General features: G+C 48.6%; 9 protein-coding genes across 9 annotated transcripts; 6 read left to right on the forward strand and 3 right to left on the reverse strand.

Annotated features, from left to right (window-relative positions):
- Positions 1-534: 534 nt before the first annotated feature.
- FSST1_002000 (uncharacterized protein) lies at positions 535-1,866 on the forward strand (the record flags this gene model as incomplete). The annotated part of the gene is made up of 1 exon (XM_083227946.1): positions 535-1,866. One exon carries the CDS (start codon positions 535-537, stop codon positions 1,864-1,866), a length of 1,332 nt encoding a protein of 443 aa, XP_083092182.1.
- Positions 1,867-2,460: 594 nt separating this feature from the next.
- On the forward strand, positions 2,461-3,772 carry FSST1_002001 (8-oxo-dGTP diphosphatase; the record flags this gene model as incomplete). Its single annotated transcript, XM_083227947.1, has 3 exons — positions 2,461-2,679; positions 2,822-3,038; positions 3,090-3,772. 3 exons carry the CDS (start codon positions 2,461-2,463, stop codon positions 3,770-3,772), a joined length of 1,119 nt encoding a protein of 372 aa, XP_083092183.1.
- Positions 3,773-4,187: 415 nt separating this feature from the next.
- Positions 4,188-5,007, reverse strand: FSST1_002002 (low-affinity Cu transporter; the record flags this gene model as incomplete). The annotated part of the gene is made up of 4 exons (XM_083227948.1): positions 4,188-4,305; positions 4,364-4,496; positions 4,669-4,852; positions 4,915-4,992. 4 exons carry the CDS (start codon positions 4,990-4,992, stop codon positions 4,188-4,190), a joined length of 513 nt encoding a protein of 170 aa, XP_083092184.1.
- Positions 5,008-5,619: 612 nt separating this feature from the next.
- On the forward strand, positions 5,620-6,300 carry FSST1_002003 (3-hydroxyanthranilate 3,4-dioxygenase; the record flags this gene model as incomplete). Its single annotated transcript, XM_083227949.1, has 3 exons — positions 5,620-5,651; positions 5,728-5,803; positions 5,866-6,300. The coding sequence occupies 3 exons, from the start codon at positions 5,620-5,622 to the stop codon at positions 6,298-6,300; spliced, it is 543 nt and encodes a 180-aa protein (XP_083092185.1).
- A 72-nt stretch (positions 6,301-6,372) lies between these two features.
- On the reverse strand, positions 6,373-7,219 carry FSST1_002004 (fumarylacetoacetate hydrolase family protein; the record flags this gene model as incomplete). The annotated part of the gene is made up of 3 exons (XM_083227950.1): positions 6,373-6,800; positions 6,857-7,068; positions 7,122-7,219. The coding sequence occupies 3 exons, from the start codon at positions 7,217-7,219 to the stop codon at positions 6,373-6,375; spliced, it is 738 nt and encodes a 245-aa protein (XP_083092186.1).
- Positions 7,220-8,123: 904 nt separating this feature from the next.
- FSST1_002005 (uncharacterized protein) lies at positions 8,124-9,863 on the forward strand (the record flags this gene model as incomplete). Its single annotated transcript, XM_083227951.1, has 1 exon — positions 8,124-9,863. One exon carries the CDS (start codon positions 8,124-8,126, stop codon positions 9,861-9,863), a length of 1,740 nt encoding a protein of 579 aa, XP_083092187.1.
- Positions 9,864-10,128: 265 nt separating this feature from the next.
- FSST1_002006 (snoRNA-binding rRNA-processing protein DIP2) lies at positions 10,129-13,062 on the reverse strand (the record flags this gene model as incomplete). Its single annotated transcript, XM_083227952.1, has 2 exons — positions 10,129-12,994; positions 13,046-13,062. 2 exons carry the CDS (start codon positions 13,060-13,062, stop codon positions 10,129-10,131), a joined length of 2,883 nt encoding a protein of 960 aa, XP_083092188.1.
- A 282-nt stretch (positions 13,063-13,344) lies between these two features.
- On the forward strand, positions 13,345-14,518 carry FSST1_002007 (Arp2/3 complex, 34 kd subunit p34-Arc-domain-containing protein; the record flags this gene model as incomplete). The annotated part of the gene is made up of 5 exons (XM_083227956.1): positions 13,345-13,406; positions 13,451-13,704; positions 13,762-14,184; positions 14,236-14,385; positions 14,436-14,518. The coding sequence occupies 5 exons, from the start codon at positions 13,345-13,347 to the stop codon at positions 14,516-14,518; spliced, it is 972 nt and encodes a 323-aa protein (XP_083092189.1).
- Positions 14,519-15,123: 605 nt separating this feature from the next.
- FSST1_002008 (thermonuclease family protein) lies at positions 15,124-15,980 on the forward strand (the record flags this gene model as incomplete). Its single annotated transcript, XM_083227957.1, has 2 exons — positions 15,124-15,513; positions 15,558-15,980. The coding sequence occupies 2 exons, from the start codon at positions 15,124-15,126 to the stop codon at positions 15,978-15,980; spliced, it is 813 nt and encodes a 270-aa protein (XP_083092190.1).
- Between the last annotated feature and the right edge of the window lie 1,004 nt (positions 15,981-16,984).

Here is a 16,984-nt window from a genome sequence, read left to right on the forward strand (position 1 = left end):
TCCCGCCACAACCCGCTAAGTGCCAGGTGACTCTGGATGAAAATGGATTGAAGCTGAGGCGCCATAGGCTTGGTCGCAAGGCCGAAATGCGACGGCTCAAACTCACAATTGCCTAGAGACACTCATAAGATGGTGTTGGCCGACTCACGTCCTTGTCGGGCGAGGGGTTCCCTCTACCCATCTTTCTTTCCTTCTTTAAACATCAGGGTTCGACAACTTTTTAATCGAAATTCCAGAGCTATCTCGACGGCATCGATCCCACGCTTTGACTGAGCAGAAGTAGTTTGCCGTGGCGAGGTTGACTTGGACGAAGTCTGCTCGTTTTTTAGACCAAGGGAACAGTGCGCCTTTTATAAAGTTCGATTGAGGTTCTATCCAAGTGTTGGTTGCGGAATCAACATCGGTCCCGCAGGGTTGCAGGCCGATAAATCATATATGATACATGCAGGGCCCTGGCCTTTACCATCCCAGTTTCATCGACCTACAACGGACGCCAAAGCAGAGTTTATCGAGGATAGTATACTGTCAACCAGTATGACAAGTTATGTACGGCCAATGAGTAGTATAGAACTTGTGTTACCACCACAAAATGCATATCTATACTGCAACAAGCCTCTACCTCCGCCTCCAACAACACCGTCAAGGCACTCTTCAAACGCAAAGCCTCCAAGGTTCAGTGCCTTTCCGAAGACCTCGGGACCAGGAAACAATCCCAAAGTGTTGCCTCAACAGCCCCCTGTGGTTGTGCCTAAGGCTTTGACAAGGCAGCGCGCATCACGGATGAGTATATCAGGTACATCTTTGCGCGAACGACGGTCTTCACAAAAGATTCAACAAATCACTGGCCACGATATTGGTCCTGGTATCGATTGGGCGCCTCCTACAACTCGGGCCCCCTATTCGCCTTCCATTTCGCCCAAGTCTATTAGAGACGATTCATCTAGTGGTTACAGCATCTCACTAGACGAGCCCATATTCGACAATGAACCTACGCCACCTGCAGATTATCACCCGAGAGCTTCAGACAGCAGCATGCCTCCACTGGAGCCAGACTGCGATAGCGTTTTGAGCAATCAGAGTTGCATGGTCCCAGAATCACCCAAAACCCATAGAGGATCAATTTCGCTTCATGTCGAGAAGACGAGACGTCTAAGTAGCGTCGCGTCTGCGTTGGCGGCATTGGAACCTTTCCCGAATCTAGACGACCCGTTTGACGAAGATGCCAACTGGCAGGCAGGCTCATCTTATAATTACTTTAGTGATCTTGAGACAGCGGATGAGTACCATCGAATTGCGACCAGGTTGGCCAACAACGACAAACGCCAGTCGCTATGTGGGACCTCTCCCCTTACACGGTCTCGCAGTTCGCTCAGTCGGCGGCTGAGTGTGTCAGCGCGGTCACTGTTTACACGAAGAAAGGATTCTGGTCTGTCTGCCAGCTCTAGTCGAGCGTCCCTGACCGCCACCAACCATCCTACAAAGGGGCCCTACTCACCTTCCATTCCTCCCTCAACTGACGATGCAAGCATGATATCTCCGCTTCGCAGCATGTTTGAAATTGAGGATGAGTATGGGTTTTTTGGCGATGAAAGTAGTGTGAGTGTGAGAGGAGTTACCAGGGACTTTTTTGCCCGCAGGAGTGAGGAACGAACATCGACAGAGCTTGGTACACCTCATTCGATGCCACAAATCCCGGAGCAGCCACAGGAACACAAGATCTTGTCGATGACGGGGGTACAGGTCAAGAACCTACTTTCGAATGCGCGTGATGGGGCGAAATCAATCCAGATTTCCAGGGTTGAGAGGAGAAGAACGCAGCTTAGGACGCAGATCAAGATGATTCCAGAGGAGGAAGCTGGTCGTTAAGCGATAAGCGATGAAAGACAGAAATGAGAACGGGCATGCCCTGGATTGAGAGATGGATTGCTTGCTATTGGGTTTAGCGCGGCGTCATGTTGAAAGAGATTCCCCAAAACGTTTTGGTCAATATGCTCACTTATCAAACATAATTCAATCAGATCTTACCTTTTGTACTGCGTTAGTGCTCGTACCGTCCTGCAACATTTTGTGTTGAGACAAGGCAGGTACTAGACTAGACTATTTGATTGACCATTGCTCAAATAGAGCATTTATACTTAGTTTCTCTTAGCACTTCTGTTGTCTTTGGTCTCATCAAAGGAATTGATTTGACAAATTCCATTATATCTGTCCTACCTACCCTGTGGATCTCTCCCCGGCTCTACAAGTATTTCCCCCGCAAATCAAGATCCGGAGCCGGAGCCGCTTCCAAGCCGAGGCATCCACATCAAGATTCGACTCTTAGACCATCTCAACCTAATTAATCAAAGAGGAAACAACCCAGGAAAAACAGAGACAAAAATCTGATTTGAGGAACAAGGCGGGCGTCGATCTTGTTTTCTCGGACGATTAGAGTTTCTGCATTGCTGATCACTCACCACCATGATCCACGATACAGGGGCCTCAATCAATAACGAGCCCTCTAAAGACACAGAACCAGCTGAAAGCCACAGCATCACTGACGTCGAGGTTGTTGAGGCGCTACAGAAGGGCATCCACGAAGCTGCTAGTGATAATATTAAGGAGGAGCTGATCAACGAGGGAGAGGCGTCGCTCTATTATGACTCTCTGACCATGTCGCCCTTGAATGCAATGTCCGCTGTGAGTTTGGTTTTGTATTAATCCTTTTATTCACATCTAGTCTTCTTTTTCTCCTCTGCGTTCTGTTTCCATCCCAATGCGTTTATTATCAGATTCTCCTCTTGTATACTGCAGATTACTAACGAACATCATATCTCGCAAGGCCGCAATTGCCCGCTTCCGCGCCTACAAGCCTCCCTCATTCCCGTTATGGGACCGTCTTCCAGTTCGGAGACGTGCTGCTGTCTTGATACTGCTGTATGCTGACCGCCGTGGTGACTTACGTGTTGTCATCACCATGCGCGCCGCGAGCCTGAGGAATTTCTCGGGGCATGCCGCCTTCCCTGGAGGCAAAGCGGATGATGCTCAAGAGACACCATGTAAGACTTTCCTGTCAATTGTTTCCGATATTCGCTGATCCAAACCCACAGTTCAAATCGCCCGCAGAGAAGCCTGGGAAGAGATCGGGCTTCCGATGGATGATTCCAAACTCCCTAAACCATTCCGAGTAGAGCATCTCTGCTATCTACCACCTTCTCTAGCCCGGACGCATCTCGTGGTGAGACCGTGCGTTGCATTTCTACACGCGGATCAGCGAACAGCAGGAGAGCCCGCTCCTAATGTGGAGGAGTCCATGATCCCCCGTTTGGACGCACGCGAAGTTGCTGCTGTCTTCAGCGCACCTTTCTACAATTTCCTGCAGGCGAACGACCTCCCTCCTGCTCCTGGCGAGTCGCTGCCTGAGGGACAGTGGTACGATGGCTTCTGGCATTCATGGAAAGACCACAAATGGCGAGTGCATAACTTTTACGTGCCCGTCAATAACCAAAGCATATCCAAGCCACGAAAGGACAGCGAGCAAAGCCAGCTAATAGAGAAGCTGGAGAAAGAAGAGGAGCCAGACGGCAGGTTCAAGGTGTGGGGAATGACAGCGCGTATCTTAGTAGACGCGGCGAGAATTGCATATGCACAGGAGCCCGGGTTCGAGCATAACGACAGTTTCGGTGATGAGGATATTATTGCGCATGCGGACAACTTGGGAGAGCTAGGGGATAAGGTTCAGGAGAAGCCACACGAAAAGAAGACCGAACCTGGGGAGGCGGCGAAGATGTAGAGGTGTTTACATGGATAGATTGAAGATTAACGAATCATGAGAACGATATATCGATACGGGTTTGCAGTATAAGAATGTACCTGTAGAAATCACAATACATTCAACCTCATGCTAGCTCAGCTGAAGATGATGGGACCAGGCACGATATTGTACCCTAACCCGAGCTGCAGGTTATACGGAAAGAAATTTGGCTTGTTCTTTACTCATTTGTTTATCCTAAGTGTATTCTGAGCATAGCTTGAGCCGAGGGGGGCTCCCCCCCAAAGTTACTATGTTGCCTTGGATGGGATTTTGCCCGGGTGCTCAGGTACGTATTTACCTAGGTAGGCACTTCAACCAAACTTATAGTTGTTCCAACGGTAACGCCGCATAACGCATGGCCCTACCACAATCGTTTCTCTTACAAAATCCGTCTTTAGTGGCATGCGTTTTCCTTTGTGGCCGAAGTTCTTTGTCCAAAGAACAAATATCCGAGAAATGCGCCAAGAGAAACAGAAATCATGACCCAACCATTGTATGTCATGAAAACAAGCCTGTCTTTGTTAAAACCACCCTCGGCCACTAATTGCAGGAGATATTAAATATACTTACATGAGCATAAAGGCGTAAAAGTTCTGCAGAGCGTACAATACGGCCTTGATGAGGTGGGCGCGCTGGTCGGCTTGTCCCTGGGATTGTCCTGACAGGATGGGAGTCGATTCAGTAACAGGAGCATCAGATAGACCTCACGGCAAGACTTAGCAAGGGTGCGATTTTATATTTTCCCCAAAGACTTTAGACAGACAGGGCAAGAGGATACAGCGCAGCATTCTGTTTCCTTATCTCCTTGGGGCTCCCTGGATAGGAAATATGTGCAATGGCCGTGCAGAGACGGGAGAAGGAGATAGAAAGCTTACTGGGGGCGGAGCGGACGCGGTTATCGAGAGCTTGTTCGTAACGACGGGAGACAGATCGGAGGGCTTCGTAGCCAATGGCGAGGAGGATGACGGCGATGAGAGAGAAGAGGAGTGACGTTGTTGAACGGACGTGCCATTGACGGAAGACAATGCAAAGGTTGTTGGTATCCCAAGTGAAGAGCATCTAAATTGGTGCTGTTAGCATATGTTCCCATCCCTATTCAGAGAGAGGCTGGGTTTGCATACGTTCATACTACACATGTCCTTCATGCCTCCTCCATGGCCATGATCCATATCTCCATGGTCCATACCACTGTGATCCATGTGTGAGTGATCCATCGTGAATATGCTAGTAATTGATGTCGAGGGTTGAGGTTATAGAATGCAGAAAAGACGTCGGCCGGTATATAAAGTCGGTCGAGTGTAGAAATGAGCTCAAACTTGCGCAAGGTCAGGCGGATCTCTTATGGCGGTGGTTAGAGGTCAGTCGATAATAAGGGAGTAGATACAGAACGGTAGGTGTCGCAAATGGGTGGATGGAAGGAATGACGCGACAACAGGTACATACAGGTACACTCAATATATGTGGTGATACAAGTACCTGGTGTTTTAGCTTCTAATTTCAGAGGGGAGGGTCGTCTCTAACCCTGTCTTCTATTGCGGGGAGCTACCTACTGTGATACGATACTGCACTGTATCCAGGTACAAAACATATGAGAGTATCATATACCAGAGAGTAATATGTTATTGATGCGTTGTAATTTATTATCTTGCTAACAAGTTGCAGTGATAAGTGCTAATACTTAGATAACGTCACAGCCTCTCCCGTGACATCCGCAACTGCCACTTACAAATTATCCGCAGTTGACAAACACCCCCTCCTCACTCATATTAATCAACATTACTTCGACAGCTACGTACACACACAAACAAATCAAGACCAACTTCAAAATGCTCGGACCTCCTGTGAATCTTCCCAAGTGGTCAGTCAAATGTCCACCTATTCAGCCCAGACATGATTACTGAAACAATCTGACCAACTCATGATGAGCATAATAGGCTTGAAGAAAACTCCCATCTCTTACAGCCACCCATCAACAATTACTGCGTCTACAATGACGATTTTACTGTAATGGTAAGTGTTGCCTAACGAATCTCTCGTGTACTCTGTACGGCTCAGTTACTGAACATCTCTAGATCGTCGGTGGCCCCAATGCTCGTACCGACTACCATATCAACCAAACCCCAGAATGGTTCTACCAATACAAGGGCGCTATGATGCTCAAGGTCGTCGATGAGGGTAAATTTCGCGACATCATCATCCACGAAGGCGATATGTTTCTCCTGCCCGGTAACACGCCTCATAACCCTGTCCGCTTCGCAAACACCGTTGGAGTAGTCCTCGAGCAGCGCCGCCCCAAAGATTCACTCGATCGAATGCGCTGGTATTGTGCTGAGTGCGGCGAGGTTGTCCACGAGGCTTCCTTCCATTGTACCGACCTGGGAACTCAGATCAAGGCGGCTGTAAATGACTTTAAGAATAGCGATGACAAGAGGACGTGTTCCAAGTGTGGGGTTTTGGCTGATGTAGCGCCGAAGCCGGGAAGTATTCAGGATCCCAATTTGGAGTGATAATATTCTATTTTACATGATTGGAAATTTAAATCTTTCAACATGTGTTTTGTTTCCCCACCATGTTTCCCTCTAAGTCTCAGAGAAGGTGTATGAACTGGGCGACTCCTCGACGGGAATCTCAATAGCACCGTCCTCCACCTCCTTTCCATCAATCCTTAAGCCAGCGCGAACAACGTCACCAGGCGCAGCAGGGCCGACACCAGCAGGTGTACCGGTGAGGACAATGTCACCAGGGTGAAGAGTCATTACCTTTGAGATGTCGCTCAGAATGCGAGGGATCTGGTAGATCATCAGGTTGGTCGAGCCCTGCTGCTTGGTCTCGCCGTTGAGCTGGAGGAAAAGCTCCACGTTGTGAGGGTCCTGGATGGCGGTCTTGGGAATAATGTTGCTCATGGGCAGGAAAGTGTCAAAGCCCTTGGCAATTGACCATGGAAGACCCTTCTTCTTGGCCTCGTTCTGAGCGTTACGGGCGGTAAAGTCAATGGCAACAGCGTAAGCTATGATATGTCAGTCAGCATCCAATAGTTTCTAAAAAGTGTTGAATATCGCGCACCCTTGACAGCATCCATAGCACCCTGAACATCAGAGGCTTGTAGATCTCGAGTCAGCTTGCCGATGATAAGAGCCAGCTCAACTTCGTAGTGCATCTCAATGCCCTTGGGTCTCAGGACAGCACCCTCACCAGGGAGCACGATGGACGAGGTGGGCTTGAGGAAGAAGAAGGGCTGCTTCGGCTTGGCACTGTTGAGCTCAGCAATATGCTCCCTATAAGATAGATATCAGTATGTGCTATAGTGATTGAGCCTATGGGAGTATACGCAAAGTTGCGGCCAATACAGATGACCTTGCCTGCTTGCTTGAGGCTGGATGAGGCTTGAGGCGCCATATTGGCCATTGTGCGTCTGAGAGCAAACATGATGAAGGTAATAGAGAAGTTTGTCTAATTGATAGATAGTTATAAGAAAAATCACCTTCTGTTGAATTCTTGGTAAAATACTCAGTAGTTGAACTTGAGTCTGAGTGGCTTCGGACACATCCCCCGATACAAAGTTTCGGAGATTGAGTCCCGAAAAGCGTCAAGTTCAGGGTAGCTTAGATTGTGGGTATGACTTGGTGGCCAAATTCAATGCCGCAAGACCCTTTCTTTAATTGATTATAAGTATATTTTTGAAAGTGAAGTAACAGCCAGGCCTATTTTGTCCGCTTACAGTTATCTAAATGTTTTGCCTTTGAACAATGCCTTGTGTCTGTTGTTTCGGCTTCTTCTGTCAATGCTGTAGCGTCTTTGCCATATCTGTTACACAATCAGTCCATGCCAGCACTTCTCTTCACAGTACAAACTGCGATGATCAGATAGGCAAATGCGTAAATAATGTTGAGTATCTTATTAAATATCGGACCCCATGAGTTCATGTCTATGGTTCAGAACTTAGGAAATAGCCCATCTCTGTGAACAAACAGGTTACAGTAGTCTCAATGCTGCCCTTTCTAGCTGTTCACATTGATGCTACTATTTATGAACACACATATAGAGAAGACCTTTGTTCTAAATTCATTTGAGATGTTCCCGTGCCCTTTGAAGTCGAGTGTGACCAAGTCTCGAGTCAAAGAAACTTGATCCTGACGTCCACCAACACACGCCAAAGGACACAAAGATACCTATTCTTATTGTCCTGGACCACCAATATGAGATGAATTCTCCCCTTTCCCATTTCATGATGTTTATAAGAACAACAAGAGGCGTTGTTATTTACCTCAGAGATCTTCATCCTTCAATACACTCAGCCAACTACCCAACCGAAACTCGTTCGGAACCCAATATGTGCAAAAAAATCATTCGCTGGTTCTGTTGCCCCGTGCAAATCTCAGATCCAAATGATATACCACCCATCCCACAAAGACCACGGCCTGCAAACCCTCTTCGAATATGGGCTAAGTGGAGGTCTAATGATCGGTTACCACAGGAAGAGATGAGGTACTTGCAACTGGGACATCAAAACTACTATTACATACGCCACAAGAAGATATACTGGATTCGCTGCGCCCGAACCAATATTACCGGCTGCGACAAGGCCCCTCTCGAGACTCGGATTGAGCTCTTCAGTATCCCTTGTCCTGACTGCACACAAGACCACGCTTCTGCCATGTCTACGCGCCCTTTTCAAACATATCTTGAAGAACCAAACGTCAACTTACATGCTGATACCCTGAGAAATATCTACGCTGGCTATATGTCGGAGTTGTTGGCCCACACACGTGCTTTCTTCAGACATGAGCTTGACTTGGAACCACTCGACGGACTGTCTGCCGTGACCTACATTCGTGGTTTGAACTGCACTGAAAACCCATACCATATCAGACGGCAGCATCCAGACCGAAACAACTACCCCGAAGAATGTTTGACAGACTGTGCATGTACAGTTGACCCTGCGGCTCACAATCTTTCTCGTGCGGCCCGCAATCAGGAAGCCATGCGCGTCAGAGACAAGAGAGCCTATGGGTGGTTTGAAGCCGTTCAACAAGACGCACATCTGGAAACGTATCAAACCGAATACTTTGTCCGACTTCCCAATCAGTTGGCAATCAACTTGGACGAGGAATCGTCAGAAAAACATGACCGCATGGTAGAACGCGTTGGCCAGCAGGTGATGTCCCTCTGCCTCCTCAACCACAACCCAGACCTTCAGACCCAATGGACTGCTCGTTACGACGACTTAGATGAGTGGCACGAGAGGGTGAGGCACCGCGAGGCTTTGTGTCTCATCATGATCCGCTACGCTGCCGCTGATCCTGGCATCTCACTCAGCTTCGCAGACGAGCTCATGACAGACATACTAACCATGCTCGCACCAGGACTTGACGAGACGGACTCTAGTGTCCAGCACTTCTTCTGCAATATTGCCGCCTACAAAGACTTCGCCGAACTGACCGCCATATGTGACCAAATGACAACTGGAGACATCATCAGAAGGGGCAAGTGGAACTACAGGCAGGAGTGTATGGATCAACAAGATCATCTTCTCAACACGATGAGGCGCAACCGCAACATATCCTTTCGGAATATTGTCAACAAGCAAAGAGTAGCAGAAGCAGTCGCCCAAAGGTACAGGGTTGCTGGCTCTGCCATCCTTGACACCGACGAGATGCGAGACTGCGCCATCTGCAGCGACCCTTTTGACACATCAGGGGACGACTTTGTTCCTGAGCATTTTGCCGTCATTCAACTTCCTTGCTGTGCCAAGTTTATCCACACACGATGCTTCAAAGGAGTTACTACTGGGAAGAAACAGGCTTGCTCGTTCTGCAACGCTGATCTCGAAACAATAGGTATGAACCCAGGTGACGGGACTGAGTTTTTGTCATTTTCATTACGTCCTGCTGAGCTCCCACCGGGATTGCACCGTTTCTCAACCGGCATAGAGAATGCCATTGCAAGATTCGTTGATCCAAGAGGCATCGCTCTGCTGAAGGAGTTGAACAAGGTTATCGAAGATGAGGAAGAGATTCCCAGGGGCACTCTTGGTGCGGTGTACAGGGACTGGCCTATGAGCGCGTATTAATGAAGGATTCAGGAGACTAAATTTGCTTGATGTTGAATACGAGATGCGGGCCATCTTCTGGTTATTGTGGAAAATGGAACTAATTAGGTCAAAGTGCCAAGTGGCATGAATACTTATGGGTGGGCAAGTGTCCCTTGTGTCTTTCTGTATAGTAAAACATTTCTTTTGAATTTTGGCGTTATTGAAAACTGGTAACAACCGGGATATAGTACCTTAAATCTTTGCTTTTTGCCCTTCTCCTACAGGAAATCTCAAATCATCTACATTAAGCAACGTCAACAAATGTCCGCTTCTTGGCACTCCTGGCGTCGTTTTCCTCCTCCCAGTTCTCATCCACATAGTCCTTGATGCTCTTGTCGCGAATCTGCATGCCAACAACCTTGAGAGCAGCAATGTTGACTCCCATCTCGTCCTTCTGGCGCTTGAGCGAAGTGCGGAGGTTGATGCGGATGCCGTCGAGCATGATCTTCATGCTACGGCTAGCAACAATTTGCTTGTGATGTGTCTTAAGCATGAAAAATAGAATGCGACATGTTAGGGGCATATTCATGGATCGCATGGCAAATATGTTGAGGAAGGTGAAGAGAATGGGGACAGAAGCGAAGGGCAAGACTAGGAGGGCATCGTGCAGTGCAGAGGCCTTGATTTTCTGCAGGACAGAGAGGACGTAGGCTTCGGCGGTGATATTGCCGAGAGCGAGGAAGACCATGTTGCGCTGAGGGGGTTGAGCATGTGGGTTTGTAAGTTTGGCTTCCTCGTACTCCTTAAGGAGGTTCAAGTCAGCCATACCCATCTCGAGAGCTTCAGCTATTCGTTCACCAGCCATGAGGGTTTCTGAAGTCTGCTTGCTCGCCGCGCCGACCTCGTTGTTCTCATCCTGGGCATCCGCTTCACGTTCCAGAGATGTGGTAAGGGTGCTCTCGTATAATTCCTCCATCTCCTTCTCTCGCTCTTCCTCAAGGAAGATCTGTTCATCGGTCTCGTCCCAAACCCGAATACTCTTGTCGTGGCCGGCACTGACCAAAAGGTTGCCGCTATGGGAGACAGCAATTGCCCACACTTCTCCGTGGTGTCCATCCATCCTCTGGATCTGCTCAAACTTATCGCCGTCCCAGTATCGAATCGTACGATCCTTACTGCTACTGAAGAAGTGGTGGCCGTTGCCATCGTTGTTGTGTGGCACGAAGGCGACCTGCAGAATACTGTCCTTGTGGCCATACAGGGCTTTATGACAGTCACCGAAATCAAGACCCCATATTCTGATGTTCTTGTCGGCCGAACTTGTGACAATCATCTTGCTGTCATATGATATGTCCATACTCAGGACAGGTAACTTATGACCGTATAGGTTGAGGTAGAGCTTAAGGGAATCAACAAAAAAGACCTTGACTGTGCTATCAAATAGGGCAACAGCCAGAAGTCTTGCATCTGGTGAGAACTTGAGGCTGAGAATATCGTGGGAAACCTTCAATGTCCTCGATTGCACCAACTTGAGCTTTGGCGTTGTTCTCCTTGTACCCAGAACCTCCTCCTGTACGATCTTGAAGTCCCAGAACTTGGCTGTCTGGTCGGCACTGCCCGAAACCACAGACTGACCGTCAGGATGGACGCTCAGTGACCAGATTGCTTTCTCGTGGGCATCAACGCTGTCAAGGAGGGCCGCTGAAGCGACGTCAAAGAGCTGCAACTCGCCGCTCTTGGTGCCAACAACCACAACCTTGTCTCCGGGAAGGAAAGCACAGCACAGCGCATAACCACATTCGAATGTTCGAATGCAGGACTGTGTCTTAACATTCCAAATCTTCAAGTTGCCATTGGAGGCAGACGCCAGCATCTTGTCATCCGAGCTTAGCGAAAGGGCCCGAATATCCGTTCGGTGGCCGGGCAGCTCGACGGACAGAGCCCTTGTGTATTCAGGAGCGTCTTCCTTCTTTGACTTATCGCTCTTGTCCTTGCGTGAGACGCTGTAGTACTCGAGCAAGTTGTTTGTGGTTCCTACTAGCAATTGAAGATCTTTCTGTCCGCTAGGTACAGCCCAGTCGACAGAGCGAACCCTTCCTCCTGTTCGCACAATGACGTGCTGAACAAACACATCACTGATGTCGGCCTTTGAGACGTCCTCAGGCTCTTCACTGTTGGCTTCCTCCTCGGCGGTCTTGCCGTCCTTGATCTTCTCGCGACGTCTTCTTCGCTTACGTGCCAGGGCCTTTTTTATCTCGGCCTCGGATCGTAGTCGCCACACGTCGACCGCCTTTTCTGAACCGTGAACCGCAAAGTAATCCTTCTTAGGGTGAAACACGACTTCAGTTGCCCTTTCCTTGCTTTGTCTATGCAGCGTTCCTCTATCCTGGAGATATTGGGCTGCAGCGGGTATGTCCACTTGGTGGGCGCTGAGCGCAAGACCGTCGGCATCCAATGACCAGACCTTAATTTCACCATCGTTTCCAGCTGTGACACATCCGCTGTAGTCTGGAGAAAGGCCAAGAGCCCAACATTCGCCGTTGGTTTGCGAAATATGAGTCTCTATACAGTGTCTTGACGAGAGATCCCAGAGTTTGATGAGCGAGTCTTTGCCAGTCGTCAAGAGGAAGCCTTCGTGTGTTCCTTCGCCATCGATAACCATGGCACGCGAGCCATCCTCGTCTTGGACTTGCGCCTCTGGCTCAACAAACTGCAGACCGGTGATTTGGTCCTTGTGTCCTCGCAGTTTGAATTGACCAACTTCTGCAACAAGGTCCCACATGATAATGTCCGTATCCCGAGATCCACTGGCAAGTCTGACGCCGGACTTGTCGAATACGAGTTTTGTGATTGCTGACTTGTGTCCGTTAAAGTTAAGTATGACAGAGGAAATCTTGCTGTCCCAAAGTCGAATGCTGCCGTCTTCGTATCCGACAGCAAAGACGTCCTTGTCGGCTTTGCTTTGCGCGATCGCAGTTACAGGTACTGTACATCGTTCATCTCTCCAGCGGCCGATAAGTTCACCCTTCTTGATGTCCCAGCAAAGAACCTCCTCGTTCGCGGCGACGACCGCTTGTCCTGCGCCGGTTCCTGTTCGGTCTTTGGACGACCATACCAGGTTCGATGTCGACGAGGCGACGACGCCAAAGGACTTGCCGTGCTCGTATTTTCTGTTTGATAATAAATTAGATTCAGTCGCTTAATAGTATTAGTCAACTTACAAGTATGACTTGACCATTTTTGCACGGTTGCGACCAGAATTGGCCTTTCTTCAAATTTGTCTCTAACAAAAAGATCCCAGAATCTTTCTTTCTATGCAACGCGGAAAGGTACGAGGTGGGAAATTTTCTTATCGATAAGACTGCACCCACCCGCTCCACTACGAAGCTCATCGTCACGTGTGATGGCTGGGAGCTCGAGACTCACACGTAAGCCCCACTACCAGGCGTCACCTACCCGTACTACCTAAGCTCCAGTAACGTCGAGAGTAAAGGGGAGCGCATACAACTCAATCAACAAGATGCTTCTGCTAGATTACCAAAACGTACTGATTCAGTCAGTCTTGACTGAGAGGTTCTCTGGGTAAGATTTCGCATATTCAAATGTTTCGAAACGAGAGCTAACAGATCGTACGTCAGAGCCCCTCCCGCTTCCATTGACCAGACGGTCAGCGACTTCGACGGCGTCACTTTCCATATCTCGACACCCGAGACCAAGACCCAGGTCCTCCTTTCTATCCAAATACGATGCTTCCCCGATCTCGTCAAGTACGGAGCCGAAGAGATTCTTCAGCGGGAGTACGGCGACTATGTGACAGCTGTCGAGCCTGGCTACGACTTCTCTGTTCTGGTGGACCTGGAGAACCTCCCAGATTCAAAAGGTATAGCTCCCTGTGGTCTTCTTGATTATGCAAATCCCATTGCTGACCATTGATTAGAGGAACGTAACGAGCTGGCTCTCAAGTTCGCTCTCCTGAAACGCAATGCCATGGCCGCCCCATTCGAGCAAGCCTACAAGGAGCACTATGCACTGAAGGAGGAAGCTTCCAAGTTCACTTCCGAAGACGCTCCCCAAGGAATTCAAGAAGGAGGTGAAGTTAAGGCGATCCACTACCGAGAGGAGGAAGCCATCTACGTAAAAGCCAGCCACGACCGAGTTACCGTCATCTTCAGCACTGTCTTTCGTGAAGAGACCGACCGTGTATTTGGAAAGGTATTTATTCAGGAGTTTGTCGATGCTCGAAGGAGAGCCATCCAGAACGCTCCTCAGGTGCTGTTCAGGAACGATGCTCCCCTTGAACTACAGGGTGTCCCAGGAATTCAGAACACTGGATCCGGAGATATTGGCTACGTGACTTTCGGTAAGCGCAAGAAGCCGCTAATATCAAGAGCATCGACTAACTGGACTATAGTCCTCTTTCCCCGCCATCTTACTCCTCAGCGCATGACCGATGTTATTTCTCATATTCAGACTTTCCGTGATTACTTCCATTACCATATCAAGGCCTCAAAAGCGTATATCCACTCTCGTATGCGAAAGCGAACTGCCGACTTCCTCCAAGGTAAATCTCATGTATTGAATCAGTACAATTGCAGATCTAACATTGCCCAGTGCTGCGCCGTGCCAGACCCGAGAACGAGGAGAAGGAGAGAAAGACTGCCAGCGGTAGAACCTTCAAGGTGCAAGGAAACTAAATTTTGGTATAACAGGACAATCCCTGTGTAAACAATTTTATACAATGACCGATTTGGTTCAACACTGTTGGGCCGTCAGATAGGGCGGTTAGTCGCGGGCAGATGATAGTTGAGCGAATGATACTATAAAACTATATTTGATAACCCGAGTTGAACAAATGAGACCAACAACCAAATACTTAGTAAATAGGAATAATTATGAGCTAAATCCATCATGCGATCGACCATCATGGCACGTGGTGGATCTCAACTAAACGTTCCACACAAGTCACACAGCAGCTCATACTAGACTTCGTAGCTACCTAGGTATGTAAGCATTTTACCTTGGGGAGACGACAAATCTCAAGCCTCAGGGTTAAAACTTGAGAATCTCCCAGCTAACGACTTGAGCCTACTCTAAACCAACTCTACGAATCCGTTACTAATATAATCCGGTTGTTGAGGTGTATGTACCTGACTATACTTACCTTAGGCGCTACCCAATTAGCGGTGGGCGGTTCGAACTTCAAGGGTCTTTTCTTGGTTGAAATATCGTGCCAACACATACGTGCCACTTTTCTTTGTTGCAACAACAGTAATAACGACCTTTGGTCGTAGAAAGAAAAATGATATGGCCGTTCACATCGAAGGACTCCAAGAAGGAAAATGAGAGGAAACTCGAAGAAGAGGCCAAGCGGCGGTCCGTCTCGTGGACAGATACAATAGCCCGCCTCAGATCCGATCCTTTCGATGCAGCACAGGCCTGGGCGCCCGTGGTTCTATTTCCGCTGGCAGGCATGGCAGCTCTTCAGCTGTACGCAAACTATCTTCGTCGCATACCTGGGTCAGCGTATGTGCGTCCCAACTTCTTCCGAAACAGAAGTATCTATGGTCGGGTTACCAGCGTTGGTGATGGGGACAACTTTCATCTCTTCCATACTCCAGGTGGTCGTTCTTTGGGATGGGGCTGGCTAAGGAGAATTCCCGAAGCCCGCAAGGACCTAAAAGACCGGACGGTATGTGAATTGTCGCAGATTGCCCATGCCCCCATACTAACAAGGCTGAATCAAAGATCCCGATCCGCATTGCTGGTGTCGACGCTCCGGAATGCGCCCACTTCGGGAAGCCAGCACAACCTTATTCGGCTGAGGCACTGGCATGGCTAAGAAACTATCTCCTCAAACGCAACGTTAGAGCATACGTCTGGAGAAAGGACCAGTACGACCGAATTGTTGCGACAGTGTATACGCGACGGTGGCTGTTTCGAAGGGACGTAGGCCTGGAGATGATAAGGGCTGGTATGGCGACAACGTACGAAGCCAAGCAGGGGGCGGAGTTTGGGGGAAGACAGAAAATCTACGAAAAGGCTGAAGCTAAAGCCAAGCAGAAACGAAAGGGGATGTGGTCTGGCAAGGCCAAAGACTTCGAAAGCCCAAGAGCTTACAAGACAAAGTGGGCCGGAACTGACAAAACCGGCACTTGAAGATACCGAATATAAATGATGACATGGTAAAACAACGGATGGATCAGGTTGCATTAGAGAGATATCCCAGCATAAATCGACAACGGATCGAGAATTCCAAAGACCAAGGCTGCTACTGTACTGATAGGAAGGTGTATATATGCATCGTGAGCCTATTATACGGATATGGCATTCCGCTTTGTGATCTATTTTAGGCGCAAGTTTGTTAATGGGGACTGAGAATGAGGCTTAGTTTGAGTTCTATCAATAAATACATACGGATACAGACTGCTCGATATCTAAGCCTCGGTTGTCTGAGAGCTGGAGCTTTTAGCTTAGCTGCCCTTACATCATTAGTAAGACTGGCCTGACATGGACCATGAATGCATTAATTCTGATGGGATTGACCTGAGTCAATTAATGTCTGACACGTTGGCGGGCATGGACATGGGTATGTCCGGTGCCAGAGGTGGTTACGACGCGAAATGCTAACAGGGTCTCACGCAAGGGACTTACTAACACGATCCATAGTGGTTTCAGAAGACCTTGGGTTTTGTGTTGGTGATGCAAAACGTGAGCCAAGACGGCTACAGGAAGGCAGATGGGAGGATGGTTGTATTGTGAGAAATGTTCTCGAAGCCGTTATAGATCGAAGCAGCTGGATCTACCTACATTCGTTGCTACAGTGAGTTATGCCTCGTATCACAGTGCCGTATCGTATGCAAGCATTTGCCGTGCCCCTGCGTAATCATGCAAGGTCTACAAAACAATCAAATTTTCATTTATCGACGTACAAACTCTGTAAGCGCCAGAAATAAACACTCCATGATCCCAGCTGAACCTGGCTGCCATTCGGCTGCTAATGCAAAATACAAACTACCTAACCCTATTATTCAGAGACAAAGAAGAGTAACAACGCACAACAGGTTGTGATGCCGCAATCAAAAGCCCCCTGCTTTATCCCCCAACCTCCTGAGTTTTTAGCGCGGTACAGTCTCCAAAATTATCAGGCAAGTGGGAGCACC

Source organism: Fusarium sambucinum, chromosome IV (assembly GCF_050947815.1).
Source record: "Fusarium sambucinum isolate potato_lamoka chromosome IV, whole genome shotgun sequence".
NCBI classification, from domain to species: Eukaryota; Fungi; Ascomycota; class Sordariomycetes; order Hypocreales; family Nectriaceae; genus Fusarium; species Fusarium sambucinum.